This window comes from Cryptomeria japonica, chromosome 11 (genome assembly GCF_030272615.1).
Source record: "Cryptomeria japonica chromosome 11, Sugi_1.0, whole genome shotgun sequence".
Taxonomy (NCBI): Eukaryota; Viridiplantae; Streptophyta; class Pinopsida; order Cupressales; family Cupressaceae; genus Cryptomeria; species Cryptomeria japonica.
The window spans coordinates 539157028-539179488 of NC_081415.1; the positions used below are offsets into that span (position 1 = coordinate 539157028).

Here is a 22461-nt window from a genome sequence, read left to right on the forward strand (position 1 = left end):
AATCACATGGTCAGGTGGTAGTGTCACTTCCCATTTGATGTACTGGAATGTATCTTCAGGCGAGGAAGGACTTCGCTGAGGTTCTTGGTTCGTGGTTCATGTACCAGCTCTTGTTCGTAACCATTGTTTAGTTGAAAACTTGAGGTCTTGAAACGAAACTTTATGTAACATTTTAAGTCATGATGTATTTTTTTTGTAAACATGTATTTTCGAATATTGTAAAGCAAAGAAACATTGTAATGTATGCTATTTCAGTTACTTACTTCTTTTGTGTATATTAAATGATTGTTTTGGAGTACTTTGAATTCTTTCATTGTGGAAATTTTATCTTAAACGCTTAATTTTCCTATAAGTTGATCAATAGGTTTTTCCGTGGTGTTAATATAATTTACGAAGTAATAATCGTTGGTGACCCTTAGGAAATTCAGGAGTTAGACTTCCGCTGTGTTATTAGATGTGCTATGGTTTAATTCAAGCACATGCTCTTTAAAAAAAATAAAATTATTTCACCCTTAGTAGCATAGATTGTGATGTTCTTCCTTTAGGGTTTTTGGCGGGGCATTACATGCCTCTTATGATACCACTACTTGATCTCTAAATTTGGGTTATATTTCTGGGAGTCCTGTACTATCTGCATGTCTGGTAGTAACATTTAGGAACAAGAACTTGGAAACATAGAAAATGTTGATTTCAGAAACAAGATGAGTTGAAGTTTGGAACAAACTTGGCTATACTACTGGAAATTACAAGAATAAGTAAAACCAAAGGCATCAGGATATGAAATAGTGTGGGAACTTAATCCGATTATTAGAAATTGATAATACACAATAACAGTCATAAAAACCTAGACCTAGAATTGTATGTTCCTTGATACAAATTTAGAAATAGAGCAGACAGTATTATATCATAAGAATGACGAACAATGGAGAAGTGGAAATCATTGCAAAACTATATCTAATTTGAGGTTCCTTACAATTAAATAAAAAATATAACACATGATATTCATATCATGAGAACGATCAACTTTAAAAAATAAAAACTATTACAAAACTATATGAATATCCTTTTATCAGTCCATTCACATTTTGTTATTGTATCATGATTTATAGAAAAAAGTAACAAATGAAAATGGGAAAATGATAAATGGAGTGAATTAGAAAAGCTAAATGACTGTCTAAAATAGTAGTACAGAAATAGAATAATCAAGCATTTGGTTCTCAATCCACTGTGATGTTGAATCTCTTGTTTGTAATGCAAAAAGGTGAGAATGAAATGACTCAAGCACCTCCCATAACTCAAGGTTCACACAGGTTTGAAATGATTGTGAGCATCCACGGAAACAGTCAAAGATCTCAATTTCAAATTTTCAAGAAGAATAATTTTGATTGCAGTACAAACATTACTAGACATCTTAGCTGATAAATCCCTGGCAGAGTAAGAATTGCAGAATCAGGTTTTACACAAATTTGTAGTTTGTTTGAGAACAAAGTTACAGCTGAACCTGAGCTGTTTCTTTGCTGGTTTGAACAACATTATTATTACTTACAAACAATTTTTGTTTAAGTAGGAGATAATTTTCCACAGCAAGTCAAATTGTGATATAGCTATGAAGATTCAACTGTGTAGTTTTCGAGTGAAACTCATTGAGCCATGTTTCATGAGTAGTGGTTCACAAGAACCCATCTCCCATGGGAATGAATGGAACACTTAGCACTCATTTCATCTAGGTGAAGCATTGTGCCTTCCCAGGATGTCACCGATCCCAATATTACTCCAAGTCAAGCGTGCTTAACCATGGAGTTTCCTCCAAGATTAAGCCCATGCTCATTCTCAGGGGAGATGGGTTCTTGTGAACCACTGCTCATGAAACTTGTGTCAATTAGTTTGACTCGAAAACTGCACAATTGAATCCTACTAGCAATATCACAATTTTTTTTTTATCAAAGTCCTCGTTCTACTGGTGTTGAAGGTTCTTTGCTGCTATTCGAACTCACATCTGAGCTGTATTTCCTGTAATCAGCATGTTTCAGGAGGCAGAAAATTTCTTTCAGAATATTTGTTTTTGGGATGCTATTTCTATTCTCAATAAGGCAGATCTTACAGAACAAATAGCAGATTCTCCCACTATCAACAGCGGAGCATAGCATTTCCAACATAACGCATAGAGTATATATGTGAGATCAAGAACAGAGCATAGCAGATTTTATAGAATATTTTCATGTAGCAGTGATATAGATGAAGTGTGTAGACCCCGTATCTGAAATCTGTAAGCAGATAACTGCTGAAGGACCAAATGAAAGGAGTCGCTTCAAGGGAGCAGTCTCCCAAAGGCAGTAAGGTAAGATCAAAGCTCACCACTTCATGTCTAACTTTTCACTACCGAGCTCATCTATATAGAATAGATCAGGTTGGGGATATCCCAATGCCTGATGAAACTGTCTAACTAGAAATTGTAAAATCTTCAAACTCTGAGTAAGATATGACTAGTCAATGCTTATGTGCTCCATAGGTTGGCTACTCCATAACCCAAAAAAGCTTAATGACATGCAGGCAGTTGGGGTCATAATATGCTTTTTGCCTTCAGGAAATGCTCCCCTGCAATGCTTGTCAAATATAGATGTTCATGAAGAAACTGCTTGTCTTCCCATAAATTGTTCACTAACAACACATGTTTCTATTTGATGAGATACTCCGACTTTAGCCTTTTGTTCAACTTATTTATTCACCGTTGTAAAACTGCCTCCAACTCTGAGATTATCTTTCCCTCCAAGAAATTATTTGCCCGAGAAGCTAAGAAGCCACATGATAGGTCTCTCACCATCCACCCTTACTCCTCAAAAAACATAAAGAAGTGAAAATGATCTGTAAGTGGGACTCATCAAAACACAATATTTTTGTTTCTGAAAGTTTCAGGATTATTGTTGTAATTTGTATTTTGCATATTGGTTCTCTTTGAAATGTGTTTTTGAAAGATTCAACATCTCATATGAATGGGTATGACTCTAGAGAAAATCCTAATTTTTTTGACATATCATGAATTTGATTTCAAACGCTATCAAAGAATCATCAACCATGACAAGAAGCCTATCAAGGGGATTTCGTCCCAAACTGCCACTTGGATCACTTAAACAAAATAGAAGATGATGATGGTAACAAATCACTTAAAATGATGCTTTGAGGGCAATATGCATTTTCTTCAATTTTTGTATGTATTCAAGCTGTCTGTATTGAATATGTTAATAGGTGTAAGGTTTATGTGGTTTTGTGGAATTTTATACATTCTCTTCAAGTCTGCCATCTTCCCTCCCATTTTATTTAAAAAAAGAAATTATAGTGGTGTCCAAAAAAGGCACAGTAGTTCAGCAAAACTTGAAAGTACATCCAATTATAATAGAAAATTGTAATATGCCTTTTAGGGATAGACCTGAATTTTTCCCCAAAATAACAATTCCAACAATAAAATTTATTTACGAATAGTATTCTATAATAAAATTACATAATTGCAGTTCAATTTAGAGAAAACCATAATTAATTAACATCAAGCATTAATATCAAGGATCTAAGATCATATACAAATAATCCTTATTGAAAACAAAATATCCTGAATTCATTTTTATCCATTACATAGTTTATTTCCAATAGCCATGCATATTACGAATCTGATAGAAAAGCTTGATTGGGCGTTGGGAGACTGTTCTCCTCAACCAAGCCCAAGGGAACGAAATGAGACTCCAAGTTATTTTGCCCCTTGGCCTACAAGAATGACAAGACTGCCAATCCTTGCATCTTGGAGTTGGCATACTTGATGAGGGAACCGACAGTACTGCTTCATCTCCCTACCAAATGTTTCACATTGATTCCAAATATGATTTCCAATGGATGTTAGGTAAATAATTATTAATCCTATATTTCTTGTTAGGAGGCCGGGAGACTATCCTCCTCAACCTAGCCCAAGGGCACAAAATGAGCCTCCGAGTCATTCAGCCCCTTGGCCCACAAGAATGGCAAGACCACTAGTCCATTCATCTTGGGGTTGGCGTAGTTGATGAGGGAAGTTCAGTATTGCTGCATCTTCGTAACAGATTTATATGGGGATTAATACAATAATACTTCCATTCCAATTACTTTCCTTTATATAGACTGCTATTATTTTATTTCTCAATTCTTTTCTATGTCTAACTTGATTATTTCATTTCCTTCATTGATATTTGTTCTTATTTCTGCTGACTTCATTCATTTCTTGATGTCTTGGATTCCCCCTTAGTTTGGGAAGAAAAGCTACTAGCAATACTAGGAGCCCACAACATGACATGCAAGGTAAATATGGGACATATAGTCTTCCAAGTAATGTACAAAAAAGAAGCCATGCTTCCCATGGAGTACATGGTACCTAGCTTGAAAATAGCCATGGAAAATTTGATTGGGTGACAATGAGAGTCTCAACAAAAGATTCCTTAATTTGAACAAGGTAGATGAATATAGGATATTGGCAAAATGGGCAACCAAAATAATGCAAAAGAGGAGGAAATATTGGCACAGAAAACATATCTAGAGAATGAATGTCAAACTCAAGCAATATGTACAAAAATATAATGGTTGCAACAAAATCAAGTCAATAAAGTTTCAAATCATGTGGCTAGGACCACTCAAAATTTGGAAAATATTAGCAATTGGTCCATAAGGATAGAAACTGTTGCTGAAATGTTGATGAAGCATGTTGAAGATGGAACAGATGACTAGACTTCCATGCTCATGGGCTAGGAGGTGGAATGGAAGATCAGCCTTCTAGGCTCTTGGGCTTGATTGAGGAGGATGACCAACCTCCAAGGTGAACTAAGGGATGGAAGGGCGACCCACCTTCCATGGTCTTGCAATACAAGGGCGACTCACCTTCCATGCTCTTGTAGTACAAGGGCGACCAACCTTGAGATTGCAGTTTGCAAACGTTTTAACAAATTCCTAATGAGATTATTATCGGAATCCACGTTGGAGTGGCTATTGTCTTAATTAGATTTTTAATGAGTAATGTTTATATGATATCATGATGGAGACTAGCGATTAGTCAAAATAGATGCATCTTGGCTTATGATTTAATGCCAATTTCCAATGACTGATATTGTGTGCATGACCTAAATTAAGATTTATCTTGTAAAAGGGCATTTCAATTGGTAAATTCATGTTCTAAGATGTATTACATTTCTTATTTTTAATTGGAATTGATATTTTAGGGCAAAGTTTAGGAAATCCCCAAAGGGGACAATACACAAAGGTTATTACAGGAAAAGGAGAGGAAGCCAAGACAATTGCATGAAAGAGGAAAAATATACAAGCAAATTTATTTTTTGAAGGTGTTCCCATAGAGGAAGGCGATAGTGAAGAAGATGAGGGGGTTGAAATTATAGAAATGATTACATCACCCTCTGGCATCACACTTGCAGAACTTTCTCCAACTACTACACCAATGGAACTATCAAGGGAGCATTATAACACATAAATGTGTGGCTAAGTTTACTAGGGGTTCCCATTGAGGTTATGGAGTATCCTTGAGTGAGCCCTACACAAAAAATTGGACAACAACTAGATGGAAGTCTATAGCAGCCAAAGGGAAGCCTCTAATAGCTAGATATAATTCTTCAAAAGTTGCAAGAATAATCATAGTTGTATGTGGATTCAGAACTGTATGAGTGTCAAAGCCCTACCCATACTAGCGATTAAGAAATCACCATACAATCTAAGCCAAACCCTAGCGATCCATGGGGAACCATAGAGGATTTTTAGTTGATGGAATACATCATGAGTGAGGTGGTTGATATGGCAAGAAAGTTGGACAAAAGTCAACCTCCCTTGGTCCTAAAGGAGGTTCAAAGGATTCAATATTTTGTTGAGGGTGAGTGCCATGAAGACTTCACAAGAAATTTTCTCACTTATGGGTAGCCTACTATTGACACCTTGGAAATGAAGCACAATTGGCATCCTACAAGAATGGTCCCTTTGGTGGATTGGATGGTAAAGTTTTAGAAGCGTGTATTCTTTGAATCAAAATTTCATTGTTTGTACCTCATGCTACAAAGTGAAATCACCACTCACTGCAATATTGATGCACAGATTAATGAGTCTACATGTATCTCCCAAAATATAAGAAAAGAACTAGAGGGTCAAAGTTAGAGGTTCCAAGCATAGCTTGCACAACTAACTCTTTACATTGACTCAAAAAATTAAGGTGGTAGACAAGGAAAACGAACTTTCTCAAAAGGACAAAGAAATTGAGGACAAAGACAAACAAATGGTTGATAAAGATACGGAAATGATTGAATTGAAACTTGCTAATGAGAGGAAAAAGCCACTCATGGATGTTGTAATGGTTAAACCTTCTTAGAAAAAGGGATCTTTTGGTAGCTCATTATTTGGAGCAAAGAATGGAGGTGTACACACTACATATTGCTGCTTCTAAATGCTCAACTCAATCTTTAGTGTCTCCACAACTAGGGATATCTTCTTAGTTCTCACCCAACCCCTCAATAATCATGGTTTTGTCTACTTTCTATGATCTAGAAGATGACTTTTCTTGTAGGGGTGTGTGTAGATAGCTAAAATGTATACTAGTTATACTTTACAATAGTTATATTGTATAATTGGCAAGTGTAGGTATGACTCATCAATTGATTAAAGCAGTTTTTGTAGTTAGCGACAATTAGAACTCCTTGGCAAATGTTGCAAGTTTGTACTTCTCTTATAGGTGGAAAAAGGGACCACATTGTTGGAAGGGTTTTTTTCCTAACCCAAATTTGTATGAAGAGCATTGATGAAGAAAGAAACAATTGCTATATTTTCTCAATTAGTATGCTACTCTCTTGTTATTCTTGTATAAATAAGTCATGCATGTATAATTCATTTTATTGTGCTTTATTAATTGTACATATGTGGAGAATTCAAATAAATTTTAATGGTTTGGGATTTATAGGGTTTGATGGTGGATTTGATAGACTCGTACTCGTTAAAGACTCGACAAAAAAAAAACCCGTAGTTTTACAAAAAAACATCAAGAAATTAATGCATTTAGAGAACATAAGAGCCATAATTGAAACATTACATGTCATATATCTCCAAACACTCAATATTTGAAATTTCATCATTCATATTCATAGAATCATACTCATTACTCATAGTTTCAAACTCTAAAATGTATAATAGCAGCATAAGTTTATAAATGTTTACAAAATTACATATAATGATATGTTCAACTCCAAATATGAAAAACAACAATAAACAAACTAAAGAGAAGACTACATCTTCCTCTTTGCACTTTTCCTAATATAGCTCAATTTTTGAGGCCTTGAGCTAGAAGTAGTAGCAGTGGGTGTTGTGGTATCTAAATGGTGAGATGATTCTTCTTCTAAATGAAAGTCCTCATCTTCATCCTCCATTTCCTCCAATCTTGCTCCTTTTGCTTCTTGCGATGCTCCTCTCTGTATTTTTGCAAGTTCTTCAATAAGGAGGACATCATCACCATCATTTTGTTCATTCACGGTCCAAACTCCATAAGGATCAATTTCATCCAAGTCAATGGCCTCATGTGAAACACCCTCCACCTTTCTAACTCGAAGGCAAATGAAAGGCAAATGAATGGAAAAATGCAAAACAAATCACTTTTTAACGCTGCTGGGCGTCATAACTGGGTTGCGTGAGTCCCTGCAAAAGACTCGCGAGTCCGTGTAATTGACTTGCGCGAGTCTTTCAAAAAGACTCGCCTAAACTTGCCTCGTGAGTCCTTCAAAAAGATTCACCAGAACTTGCCTTGCGAATGTAATTGACTTGCGCGAGTCTTTCAAAGGGATTTGCTCAAGGAGGTACTAAAGGACATCAACCAGTCAAGTGATGAGGCAGCAGCCAGCAGAAAGGCAGTCTCCACCAGTTTGGTGCAACCCAAGGAGGAAGAAGATTCAAGCAAGATCAACAAGCCTCCCCCCTTCTATCTCTCCTTAATCATAGGAGATAACTTAGTTCACAACTGCATGATAGATTTAGGAGCTAGTAGCTCAGTCATGCCTAAGAAGGTAGCTGATCTTCTTGGCATAGAATATGAACTTGTGACTAAAGGGGTGGTCCAATTGGATGGCACTTCTATTAAGACAGTAGGGGTTGTTAAAAAATTTGAAGTTAACCTTGCATGCATGCCTTGGCTGCACTGTCTTGCAATGTCTTGCAAGACATATCAATCATCGACCTCCCTGCCTTCTTTGCCATCTGCCTGTCTAGAGACTTCAGCACCAAGATAGGTGGCTACTTGTCTTCTGATTGGTCCCACATGCTATTTCGAACAAGGTATGGTACCAAGGTTACCATAAGGGCAGAGCCGATTGTGCAAAACCACATTCAACCCTACACCCCCAGCCCTATAAACATGGATTGCACTTTGCACGAAGAGGGGGAGGAGTGCACTGTTTGTGAGCCTACTACTCTTTTGCAAGAGGTCCCTAATTGTTTGCTGGACGAATGGGCCAATGCTTTTCAGTTTGACCCATTAGCTGAGACTGAAGAGACTGGGCTTGGTACCTATTGTATCCATGAAGAGGATATTCCTATCCCTAACCCCATCAAGACACAAGGAGATTCAGAGGGGCTATGGAGCATTTTTTTGATGGTCCAAGAAACAGAAACGGTGCAGGCGTCAGTGTGATGCCTGTTTCTTCTGAGCAAGAGAAATATTTCTTCTCTTTTAGGCTTCAATTTGGTTGCACCAACAATGTTGCTGAGTATGAAGCCTTGATCCAAGGCCTCCAACTTGCACAAAACAAAAAGATCAGATCTTTGCAAGTATTTGGAGATAGTGAGTTGGTTGTTAATCACATCTGAGCTCAAAGTATAACAAATAACAACCTACTCAAATCATACAAACACAGGGTTTGGGATTTGATTGAAGGATTCAAAGCCTTCAACATCCAGAGTATTCCTAGAGGTCAGAGCAAGCATGCTGATAGGCTTGCAGCGGTTGGTGCTCAATTCGACATACCAGTGCATGTTGCAAGCGAGAAGGAACAACACATCGGGCTTGTTGTGAGGCTTGCTGTCCCAGACAGTTAGGCAAATTGGCAAGTGTTCAAAAGTGATCAGCAGATTATTAGTTTCTTGCAAAATGAAGCAGAATTTTTTGCTAAAAATCAGTCTAGGCTGCAAGACTATTATGGAGATCAAATCACGCTGCTCAACTCCAACAAGTTGCCTAAAGGTTTAGTTACCTTGGAGGGCATTTTCAACTCAGATGATCAATTGAAGAAGAAGATGAACCTGGCTGCAAAGAAGGGTGATTACAAGCCAGTTGTTGTTGCCGAAGGTAGGTCTCTAAACTTGGGCAAGGTATGTTCCTCAACCGAACAGGAGGCCTTTGTTGAGCTTTGTCAAAAATATGATGACATATTTGCTTGGACCTATGAAGATTTGAAGGGTTTTGACCCTAGCTTAGCCGAACATACTATAGAGCTAAACTTGGATGCAAAGCCAGTTAGACAAAAGCAAAGGCCAATAAACCCCAAGATTGAGCCACTAATGAGGAAGGAGTTGACCAAGCTCATAGAAGCCAATATCATCTTCTCTATCAAGCACTCCTCCTGGGTGGCCAACCTTGTCCCTGTAAGGAAGAAGAATGCGGAAATAAGACTATGTGTAGACTTTAGGGACCTCAATAGAGCCTCCCTCAAGTATCATTATCCCCTTCCCTCCATGGAGCAGATTCTCCAAAAGGTCAGTGGCTCAGAAAGATTTTCATTCTTGGATGGGTATTCAGGGTACAATCAAATTTTAGACCAAGAATCAGACCAATACAAGACTGCATTTACTACTAAGTTTGGTACCTACGCTTATTGTAAGATGCCTTTTGGGCTAACCAATGTAGGTGCCACATTTCAAAGAGCAATGGACATGGCTTTCAGGGGTGTATTAGCAAAGTTTGTGCTTATATAGCTTGATGACATGACTGTTTATTCAAAGCATGTAGCTGAACATCTTGGTCATCTTGAGCAGGTGTTCATGAAATGCAGGGAGTATGGTGTGTCCTTGAACCCTAGCAAGTGTGTATTTGCTACTGATCAAGGAAGATTGCGAGGACAAATTGTATCCAAAGATGGATTGACCATTGACCCAGAGCGAGTGGAGGCTATTCCTTTCTCTCCCACTCCCCAGTCACAAGAAGGGATTGCAAAGTTTCCTTGGTAGGATCAACTTTGTGAGGAGGTTCATTCCCAACCTTGCCACCATGGTAAAACCTCTCACCTCGATGTTGAAGAAAAATTTGGTTTTTAGTTGGACCAAGGAGGGGAGGGCCGGTTTTGAAGAGATTAAACAAGCAATTGCTCAAGCCCCTACCCTTGTCAATCCTAACTTTGAAAGGGATTTTATCCTCCATACCTTCGGAGGAGAATCTAGCATCTCAGTTGTCCTAACACAACTGAACAATGATAATTTGGAGCAACCTATTGCTTTCTTTAGTGAGAGGTCAAAGGACTATGAGCTTAAGTATAGCTATGTAGCGAAGCAGGTCCTCACTGTTGTAAGGGCATTAAAAAAGTTCAGACACATGTTGTCTAACAATAGGATCCAGCTCTTTGTTCCACATGCAAGTGTTAAGGATTTCCTTCTGAACAAGGACATCGGCGAGAAGAGAGTTGGGTGGATAACCAAGGTCATGGAATACGACATTAACATCAAGATCACCAAGCTTGTAAGAGGCAGGGGCCTATGTGAATAGCTTGTCTCATCTTCTGAGACTACTTCAGAGGTCGCCCTTGTGTTACAAGAGGATCGACCAACTAGCAACGACACTCAATTCAATTGGGTAAGCAACATGACCACCTTCTTAATGGAAGTTAGATACCCCCAAGGTCAGGACAGGACCAAAGGAAGGCATTTCAGGTTGCAGTCCATCCCCTATGTCTTAGTGGATGGCACCCTTTTTCGAAGAGATTCTAATGGAGTCTTGTTAAGATGTATTGAGCAAAATCAAGTCAGCAGATTGTTAGAAGAATTTCATGATGGCTCTTCAGGGGGCCACTTCTCTGCAAGGACTACAACTATCAAAATAATGAGGGCTAGTTATTACTGGCCATCCTTATTTAATGACTCACATAGATGGGTGAAGAATTGCAAGAAATGTACGTTCTTCTTTGGAAAGCAAAGACTAGCTGCCCTACCTCTTCACCCCATCAGAGCAGATCAACCATTAGCACAATGGGGTTTAGACTTCATTGGCATGATAAATCCACCTTCTAGTGCTGGCCACAAGTGGATCTTGGCCGCAACAGATTACTTCCCTTGGTGGACAGAGGCAGTTGCATTGAGGGATGCCACTAAGGCCTCAATATTGGAATTCCTTGATGGAATTGTGACAAGCTTCGGTGTCCCCTCCACCATCATATCTTACAATACCAAGGCATTTGTGAAGCATGGTGTATACTTGTAGACGTCATCCAATTATTCCTCGTAGAGTAATGGCTTAGCTGAATCTTCCAACAAGAACCTCGTCAGGATAATCAAAAGGACAATTGAAGACAACCAGAGGGCATGGTATACTAAGTTAGGGACAGCCTTATGTGCTGATAGAATCACACCCAAGAGGGCGATTAGTAACTCCCCTTTCATGTTGGTATATGGGAAAGAAGCAAGACTCCCAACTTCCCTAGAGTTACCCTCTCTTGAACTAGCACATCAGCTGGAATTGACAGAGAATGATGCCATGATAGTAAGGCTAGCTGAGCTGATGGAGTTGGAGGAGGTTAGAGGTTAGGATATGCATACGCTTGAGACTCATCAAGAATAGGTCAAGAGAGTTTTTGACAAAAAGGCTACTGATAGGGTCTTCAAAGAGGGAGATGCAGTTCTAAAGCGGGATGCAGATAGAGCCAAAGCTGGGCGACACTCCAAATTTGATGCTATCTGGAGTGGACCATATGTCATCACTAGTTGTAAGGAGGCCAATGCATTTCATCTCTCCAGGCTTGATGGCGAAGTTCTTCCAATCCCAGTGAATGGGATTCATCTCAAGCCTTGCTTCTAAAGAAGGTGTTGATGACTATGTAAATATTAGACTAGAAGTTGTTTTGCTTTCATAAGTGCTTGTGCACTTGCCACCTTCTCCTTAAGAGGGTGTGTGCTCTAGTTTCTAGTTTCCCTCCAAGTGATGGCGCACACATGTTTTGGGTCTTTTAATGACTCAGTGCCCAATGGATGCTCAAGGCTTCTGGACTTCATGCTGAGCAAGCAAGCATCCCATAGAGGTTGCCAAAATGTTGTCATTTTATGACACCCTTGGTCCATCAATGAGAACCGATTAGAGATGCGATCCATGGACCGGCGCTGCCCCAGTTGATCAAGGAGAAAAGAAATGGAACTATGAAGTGTGAAGTGTTGTCTTGTCTAGAGGAAGTCCCTAAGTCCTCAACCCCAGAACTCCGGACCCTCGAAGTTCCCAGGTTGCTAAGCCTCCTTCTCTCTTCCCCGGAACTCTGGAACCCCGAGGTTCCGAAGTTGCTTTCCTTTGCATCCTTCTTTCTTCCTCGGAACTCCGGAACCCCAAGGTTCTGTAGTTCCTTTCCTTAGCTTCCTTTTCTCTTCCTGGGAACTCCGGAACCTCGAGGTTCCAAAGTTCCTTTCCTTTGCATCCTTCTCTCTTCCCTGGAACTGCGGAACCCCGAGGTTCTGAAGTTCCTTCCTTAGCCTTTTTCCAGTGCCCTGGAACTCCGGAACCTTGAGGTTCCGAATTTCCTTTCCTTTGCTTCCTTTTCTCTCTTCCCCGGAACTTCGGAACCTCCTTCCTTAGTCCCCCCAACTTCTACAACCTATGCTTCCGAAGTCTTCCCAACTTCCTTCCGGCTTGCAACACTTCTAGATGGTGTGATCAACACTCAAGGTTTTTAATGCTCCAACAACTCTTGCAACTAGTTTTCTATGTAAGGTTGCTAGGCCTCATTGTAAAGGGTTCTCTCCTTGCTGGCTTGAGCTATTCTATGCTCTTTTAGTTCTCTTAAAGACTTGTATTTATCTTGCATTTCTGCAATTGTAAGTTTGGCCATTGGCCTTATAATGAATTGAAATCATCATTCTTGCCTTACTTCAACTTATGAATATTGTGTATGTGTTCTTACCTTCATTATAAGTGTATGCTTGTGGCTTTCTTTCACATATATGCCATGTTAACCTATTTCTAGGTGTGACTTGTGGGAAGCCTTCTCCCCTCTTGACATTTAGCAAGTTCTAACCTTCATATGTGCGTTGAGGTCATTCATGCAGCTGAAGTTTGTGCATCTCTTGGATATCTTAGTTGATTCTTTGTGCCATTTCGGGTGGGGAGAGAAACATCTCTTATCTTGGTGCATCACCTCCTTTCATTTTAAGCATTTCTCTCTTCCCTTTTCCTCTGCAAGCTGTTGGGATAGGTTTAGAAGTAAGATTTGAAGTGTTGAGTTGGTTCAACACCTACACTTGGATTGAGAACGAAGCCAGCCTTCTCCGGAGATTCAACCCCCTTGCGCAAGGTCCCACACTTCGGGGTTGTTTCCATGTTTAACGAGGTTGTTGAGTTGATAGCTTAGCAAGGGTGCAAACTTTTGTGATAACAGGTTGCAAGGACAAAAGCCTTGCCTAGAGCCTAGCATAGGGGAGGACTATAAATACCTATGACCATGATTTACTACTAGGACTTCCTATGGATAAATCCTTGCAGGCTCATACTTATACTATCTTGGAAGATTCGATTAGCCTTGTCCCTTATTTGGGACCTTGGGTTGTGTTGATGTGTATTTTGTACATGACCAAACATAGAATAAAATACCCAGAGGTATCTTATCCTCTCTTGATTAAAGTCTCCGAATGCTGAAGATGTCGCGAAAAGGATCAATCGGGATGACTTCAAGGTTCTTTTTTGTAGGATATCTACGTGTGGATAAGCACCAGTGGTCGTTGTGTTTGCTGTTTCTTCAAGGGGCTTACGCACTTTCAGAGAAAGCTTGTCCGTATTACTTTCTTTCAAATGAGGGAACAGGATTTTCCTAACACTAATAGATTTTCAAAAAATGTCAAAAGGTAAGGGTTTCAAGGAAGAGATACTTAAACTATTCCTAAGAATGACTCAATGAAGGCTAGACTTGATAAGATTCTACCAATTTCAGTATCGCCAAGAAATTACAATTCTATTGGAATTGATGCGATCTTCTAAGGGGATTCAATAGTTTTCAAATCATCAAGGATATAGATACTATCATAGAGATACATATCAATACTTCCAATAATGATTGGATTCTTAATCAATCTTAATGTTTCCAGTTGACCACACAAGGCGTCCTCACAATCAGTAAGAAGCTAGTGGTTTGGAATGTGAATCTTATCAAAGATCAGGCACAACACTTCGTCCTTCAAACTTAAAATTTAAATGCTATTTCAACTGAGAGTGATTCAAGAAGATAAACAATCATGAAGATAGCCACAAGTATTGCAATAAAATACCATAACTTCAATATTTTATTGATCTCATAACCAAATGGACAACAATTGTTCAAAATTCTTTCTTCACTACTCAATCTTGCTACGACAATAACTTATTTCTCTCTAACTTTCTAACTTTCTTCTCTCTCTTCTCTAACCTTCTAAAATGAAATGAGTGAGGGCTTATATAGCATCCTCAAATACAATGAACGGCTTGGATCAATTCGAGATCAATGGCCAAGATTTTACAATGAAAACCCTAATTAGGGTTTGTTATAACAAACTTAATTCTAACCAATGAAATAATTGCATTATTTGGCATTATTTGGACACATGTCTTCTCTGGAATATTCGACCAATGAATAGCCGGGGTAGGTACATCGAAGTTTGTGCCATCTTTAATGATTTAGGTACATTGAATCTGAACATGCTTAGGTGGACCAATCCGACTGGAGGAGTGATGACTGGGATGCCACCTTGTCTAACACTTGGTTGATGCTCAATTTGGTGATGCTTTCTTTCAAATGCTGGACTGGAAGATAGATGGAGAAGGTCGTCCTTAATGCTGCTGGACTGGAGGAGGTCGTCCTTGATGATGCTGGACTGGAGGAGATCGTCCTTGTCCTGGCTTGATCTTGTTTGATGGGAGTCTGCCAAATAGTTGATCCTCCGGCTTTGGGGGTCGTCATTTGATGCCTACACAAAAACTTAAAATTAGTCCTTGAACATAATATCTTAAAGCATAGGATCTAAGAGCTTTCAAGGGGATAATTTGGACATTAATTTGGAAGTGACATGATAAATCCAAGAATTATAAACTTTCAAATTAATTATGAATGAAATCAGATTTTTCAAGACTTGAACTTTAAAAGTTTGCTATGAAATCAAAATAAGTCTTGGATAAGAACTTAAAAAAAAATGATTCTTCATACCTCCTTCTTTGAAAGCTTAACTATGAACCTTGGAAAATGGAAGAAAGAAGATCAGATTTTGCTGGATAAGGATTGAATTTTGGTCTCCTTTTGAATGAATTATGTCTCAATTAACCTTCAAAAGAACTTCGCCTTTCACTAGCCTCCAACCACTTAGCAAATTCTGGAAATTAGCCTCCAATTTAGCAAGAAATTCGCCTCCAATCTGGTATAATTCGCTCCTCCAATCTGCTCCTGAAATTCGCATGAGAAGAATAATGAATGAATGATTTGAAAATGCTACAACACTCCTCTCTTATATAGGGCGCTCACCCTAATTAACCATGAGGCCGACCTAGTTTTTTAGCAATAAAACAAATAAAATCCCCTTTAAAAGGGGGCCGACTTGCTTGTAAAAGCAAATAAATGAATTTGAGCGCTCACCTTTATTTTTAAAATTAATTTTAAGGCTTAAAAGGTGTTCTTTCTCATTTGTTTTAAGGCTTAAAACTAATTGATTCAATTGCAAATGCCTTAATTCATGCGAATTTCATTTAACTTCTTGAATTTGGCAAATTTAGAGAAAATTTGGGAATATTAAGTTTTGATTGAGGCTTAATGAAGTTTCCTTTCTCCCTTAGGCATTGAAATGTCCAAAGTGATGAAGGTCTAGATTATTTCAAGACTTGTTTGAACCTCTCATCTAGACTTACTCACTCACTTCATGAGTTAAAAGCTTCACAACTTAATTTTGCAAATTTCCATGACTTTGTCTTCACAATCTTGCAATTTGCCTTAGACTTAATCAAACGAGGTTTAATGATAGGTTTTTTGATGATTTTGCCGTGGACCCTTTGGAAGGGTCAAGAGCGATTTTTCCAATTAGGTCTTGAATACCTCATTCCCTTCACTCCAAAATCTCTCGGAAGGCGAGTACATGTTTGTTTTGACCTAGTCAAAGTCTTGCATTTCAATTTTTAGTATTTCACATGAGCAAATTAGGTGAAAATGTGAATTTCGCCCTGGACCCTCTGGAAGGGTCAGGAGTGATTTTTACATTTTAGGCCAAAATTCACCTTAGTTTGATCATTAACCTCTTTCAAGGCAATCCCCAGGGTATATTTATCTCCATCACTGAGTTGGCTCATCAAAACTTTGAAGGCAATACTGCATTTTTTGGAATTTCACTCTAGACCCTTTGGAAGGATCAGGAGCGAAATTCTCTCCTAAGCTCAAAATTCTCATTTTTTGAAGGTCTAAATTTCTTCAAGGCATTCCAAATAGGTTCTTTCATTGTAGTCCAGGCCTAGTCTCACTCAAATCTGGAAGAAACAGGTGACTTTAGGGTTTTTCGCCCTGGACCCTTTGGAAGGGTCAGGAGCGATTTTTCTTGCTTGGGCTTACTCCTCCATCATCTTGTCTTCAATCCACCCCTCAAGGCTAGGCAATGGTCTTCTTCATTCACTCCACCCAAGCTTGGTTTGTTCTTGCAAGGCAAAATAGGGGATTTTGAGATTTTCGCCCTGGACCCTTTGGAAGGGTCAGGAGCGAAAATCCTTCTCTGACCTAGAATCATTATTTTTTGAAACAAACATCCACTCAAAGGTGATCTCAAGGGCAATTTCCAGCTTGGTCTAGTCTTGCCTTAGCACAAACTTGAAAGGAACTCATTGTTCTAGAATTTTCGCTCTGGACCCTTTGGAAGGGTCAGGAGCAATTTTTAGGTTTTAGGGCAATTCCTTCATCCTTTCAACTTCAAATCATTTCCAAGGCATAGAACATCATGCTTTACTTCTCTTTGAGTCCTGAAAACTAAAATCTTATCTTGAACTGCAAGGAAAATAGGAGGATTTGGAAATTTCGCCCTGGACCCTTTGGAAGGGTTAGGAGCGAATTTCCCTCTTGGCATCAAAACTTGCATTCTTGGCAATCCAATTCAACTCTAAGGCATTTCAAAAGTCCTCTCACACCCTTGTCTAAGTTTAGTTTTGCCCAAAATTTGGAAGAAAGGATAGTTTTGAGGATTTTCGCTCTGGACCCTTTGAAAGGGTCAGGAGCGAAAATCATGTTCTAGGCTTAATTGCTTCCTCTTGACAATCTCAATCATCTTCAAAAGGCAAAACACACTTCCTCGCACCCATTCAAACCATAAAAAACCAAAAAGTTGTTTTGACCTTGCAAAGAAAATAGGTGTTTTTAGGAATTTCACTCTGGACCCTTTGGAAGGGTCATGAGGGAAATTCACCATTTGGCTCAATTCCTTCACTTTTTAATGATTTCTTAGCACTTCAAGTCATTCCCAAGGGCAATTCCTTCTATGTTTCACCTTATCCCATACTTAGCAAAATTTGATAGCAAAAAGTGATTTTGAGAAAATTCGCTCTGGACCCTTTGGAAGGGTCAGGAGCGAAAATTACAATCTTGACCAAAAATCTTCATTTTTTCACCTTGAAACTTCTTTTCCAAGTGGGATTTCATGTTTCATCATGCTAGGATTAAGGTTTCATATCCAAGAAAGGCTAAAAAAATAGGTTTATGAGGAATTTCGCTCTGGACCCTTTGGAAGGGTCAGGAGCGAAATTGCCTTTCCTGGCCAGAATCCTTCATTTTCATCACTTCTAAACATGCCCAAGGGTTTCAACATGCTCATTCTTCCTTCCATCATGCCTTTGACACTTCAATTAGACCAAACAAGACAAGAAATGCCTCCTATAGAAATTTTCACTCTGGACCCTTTGGAAGGTTTAGGAGCAAATTTCTCATTTTAGGCCTATTCCATCATCATTTCAAGTTGAATTCACCTCTCAAAAAGGGGAAAACACTAATCCTCTCTCATCCAAGCCATAAAAACCAAAACTTGACTTGATTTTGCAAGAAAAATAGGTGATTGAGGAATTTTCGCCCTAGACCCTCTGGAAGGGTTAGGAGCGAAAATTCTCCTTTTGGGCAAAATCCTTCATTTTTCCAAGTCAAAACAACCTCAATAGGTAAAAGCAAGTTATTCTCGTTTCATTCATGCCAAAATCTTGACCTTTTTCATTGCAAAATAAGAGCATTTGGGAATTTTGCTCTAGACCCTTTGGAAGGGTCAAGAGTGAAATTCTCCTTTCTGTCCAAAATTCTTCATTTACTTATGCTTCCAAATCAACAAGGATGTCCAATCTTCCTCCCAAGATACCCTAAACATCACATTTTAGCCAAAGTTAGTGAGAAATAAGCTCAAATAAGATTTTCGCTCTGGACCCTCTGGAAGGGTCAGGAGCGAAATCTCCATTCTAGGCCAAATCGCTTAGTTTTCGTGTTTCAAACCACCTCATAAGGCAAAGTTAGGTCATTTTCTAAGCTAGGAACAAGATTGCAAGTCTATCCAAGGCAAGAAATAGTGTTTAGGATGAAATTCGCTTTGGACCCTTTGGAAGGGTCAAGGAGCGAAATTCACCATTCAGGCATCATCTTGCTCTTCAAAAATCAATCAAATCCCTCTCCAGGCAAGAACATATCAATTCACCTCCAAACATGCCCTAGAAAGTATCACTTAGTCAAAAATGAGGAGGAAAAGAGGTTTACAATGATTTTTGCCCTGGACCCTCTGGAAGGGTCAGGAGCGAAAATCCTATCTTAGGCCTAATTCTGGACATTTTGAACTCCAAATCTCCTTGAGAGGTAAACAAAGACCTTCCTTCACGCATCCCCATCAAAATCTTGCTTTTCATTGGGCAAAAATGAGAGCTTTTCAAAATTTCGCTCTGGACCCTTTGGAAGGGTCAGGAGCGAAATTGACATCTCAGGCCAGATCTTACCTTGGTTCACTTCATTTTCCATCAGACTTGATCAAACTAACTCCCTTGCTTCACAATCAGGACAAATCTATCACTCAACTGGGTCTAGGCAGGGTTTTACTAGGTTTTCAGGGCCAAGAGAAGGTAAGAAGGAGAGATTTTGCTCTGGACACTTTGGAAGGGTTAGGAGCGAAAATCTTGTCCTTGACTGGCTTTCATCACATCAAAGCTTAAAACTCTCTTTTAATGCAAAAGATGACAACTTTCTCCATCATGTCTCAAAAGTCAACAATTTTGGTCATACCCTTCTAAAACGCCTCCAGTCATCATCAGGTGCATTCGTTTGTCATTCACCATTTCGACCTTCCTTTGATTACCGACTCTGCTCAACTGACTCAGACTTAGAAACAAACAGGATCCTGACAAGAAAACCTTCTTTCAATCTAGACCCGACCTGAGACCTATTCACCCTGCTCCTTAATCAAACCAACTTGACTCTCCTGAAAGGCATGCTTCATTATGGCAAACTTGAGGTTTCATGCAGACGACCAACAACTCCCCAAAATTAGGCTAGACTCAGCTTGAAAGAAACCCTAAAATGAGCTTCTAAGGATTAGCCCTAATCTAGCCAACCCAGGCAAACCACTCACTCACTCAAAAAACCTAAAGGCAGAGAGAAAAACAAGCAAAAGGAAAGCAAAACCTAAAGCAAAAAGAGGGGGGTCCCCATTCTAATGTGGCGATGTGTGAAATGGTCACAACAAGTTGCAAGGACAAAAGCCTTGCCTAGAGCCTAGCACATGGGAGGACTATAAATACCTATGACCACGATTTACTACAATGACTTCCTATGGATATGCTATAAATTCCTAGGGCTAACCAATTATCGATGTACTACAAGAAAGAGGGTTGAGTGATGACTAAAATGGATGTACAAGCTTTACTAGGGGTGTCCTTGATATAGTCGAAGGTATATGGGCCCAAAGTCAATGAAATGAGGTTTATGTCTAATGAATTGGGTTGAGAGGGTAACCCTCTCTCTGCTTTTACTTTGCAAGGTATAATGTTCTTGCAATCTTTTTTAGTAATGACAAATGTTCCCCAATGGGAGATTCTTTCAATTCTCTACTAAATTTATGCACCAACTCAGGGGTTTGGGTCATCCCATTGGGTGATGAAATCCTAGTATAGGCTTACTAAAAGTTGAAAAGGGAAAAACAAGTGAATTGTATCTCTTATGATTCTAAAGTTTGCCTAAAAGGTGTGTGAGGAGAGCATACACAAAATCAATCACTAAAGCATGCGAGTAATCTAATAATAAAAGACAAAAAAATGTTCAATTGTTGAACACCATAGTAAAAACATGAAACTTTCATTTAAAACTATTAAAAATGAAGTGTGAAATTTGGTTTGAAGTTTATGTCTTTGTCTATCAAACTACATGAAGGTTGTATGTAGTTACATAAAGAATGTCATCAAATTTCGCCTTGCAGGAAAAAAATGACCTTGTATCGAATCTAGTGAAATTAGCAAAGAGCGAAAAATTTGGCATTTTTTTTTCAATATTTTTAATTGCAACATTTTTTGTTACATAGCATGATTTTCTTTTTGCTTGGCAAATTACTACCGCGGGGGTATCTCCCTTTCTATTAAAAATATTTCCAAAAAAACATTAAATAGTTATAAATTCCAACTACATTGAGGTGTGGCTAATGATGTAGAAAAGCACGTAGCCCTAATATGACCTCTTGAAGTCTTTCAATTTGTGCTAGTGAGAGCAAGTTGTCTTGATGAGACTTGAAAAAGGCATAGGTGAATATGGTGTTCCTGGTTAGCTCCTCTTTGAGAAGGGTAATGGTTTTTTTGAGGTCCTCATTTATCCTTGCAATGGCAATGCATATCGTGTCTCCCACCAAACTTGATGTGGGATTTGTGCTTAGCTTTGAGATGGCAGTGGTTGCATTTGTTCTAAGTTGTGGCACAACATATTTATTTAAATGTAGAGACACCTTTTAATGTCCCCTATTTATAGACTGTCAATTCCCAAAGGAAAACATACATTACTACCTACCATCTTACACTGATTATGGATTAATGACTAGGGTTCTGTTGATGTGTATTTTGTACACAATCATACACAGAATAAAATACCTAAAGGCATCTTATCCTCTCTTGAGAAAATAGTCTCTAACTGCTGAAGATTCGCATAAAGGATCAGTTAGGTGGACTCCAAGGTTCTTTGATGTAGGGTCTCTACGTGTGGACAAGCTCCAGTGGTATGATGTGATTTGCTGGAATCACAAGGGGACTTACATTGAACTTCCGATCTGCTTTGCTGGACACAGGCTCTTACTAACTTAGATTAAAAAAAAGGAAAAAAGGATAAGGGCGAAAAGAGGATCTAATCCTAATACTAAGAATGTAGGAGCAATGATTTGATTTTTGATGAAACTCTAACTAGGTCTTGTTTTGACATCAATGGAACATCTACACAAGACTAGTGCGATCTTCTAAGGGGAGCTTTATGATGTTCAAATTATCACCGCAGGCATAGATACCATCCAAGTTGATGCATATCAATGAAGAGGCAACAAATTGAAATTGAGCTTAGGCTGAATGATTCCAGTTGACTACGCAAGGCAAGTCTGCAATCAACAAACTGCTAGTAGTATGGATGTACGAATTCCACCATCAATCAATCACATTTCCTCCATTCATCTAATCATCTACCATCTAAGATTGAAGACTCAACAAGAAACCATGCAAATTGCAAGAAAAACGACATATTTCACCATTACTTCAATGAAAATGGAGTTTGTTTACAATCAATGGCAACAATTTCTTGCCTTGTCCTCCTATTCTACTCTAATTGCTATTCTATCAACTATATTCTAACTCTTCCAACTATTTACAACTCTCTCTCATCATCCTTTACAAATGAAATGTTTGGGCTTATATAGTGCCCACAATACAATTTGATGGCTTAGATCAATTCAAGATCAATGGCCAAGATTTTACAATGAAAACCCTAATTAGGGTTTGTTACAACCATTACATAACATTTAATGTTTGACCAATGATAAAATTGTATTGCTTGGACACATGTCCCTTCTAGAAAAATCGACCAATGGATAGTCGGGGTAGGTACATCGAAGTTTGTGCCACCTTCCATGAGTTAAGTACATTGAATCTGGACATGCTGAGGTGGACTTCACTGACTGGAGGAGTGATGACTGGGATGCCACCTCATCTGACACTTGAAGCTTGCTAGATATTCAATTTGATGTCGTTGAGAGGCTATC

The 22461-nt window shown here is 38.8% G+C and overlaps 1 protein-coding gene across 6 annotated transcripts in view; it reads left to right on the top strand.

Moving 5' to 3' along the window:
- Positions 1 to 22461, top strand: part of LOC131048700 (DNA-directed RNA polymerase IV subunit 1) — a 199233-nt gene that overhangs the window by 146031 nt on the left and 30741 nt on the right. The window contains exon 19 of one of the 6 annotated variants that reach the window (XR_009106488.2): positions 2021 to 2106. The exons of 4 other annotated variants lie outside the window; for them this stretch is intronic. Coding sequence is in view for 1 of the 2 variants with exons in the window: in XM_057982764.2 (XP_057838747.2) it covers positions 2021 to 2089 (69 nt within the window). In the remaining variant the exon portion in view is untranslated. Of the gene's footprint in view, positions 1 to 2020; positions 2295 to 22461 lie in introns of those variants that run through there. One more of the 6 variants, XM_057982764.2, reaches the window with a different exon arrangement.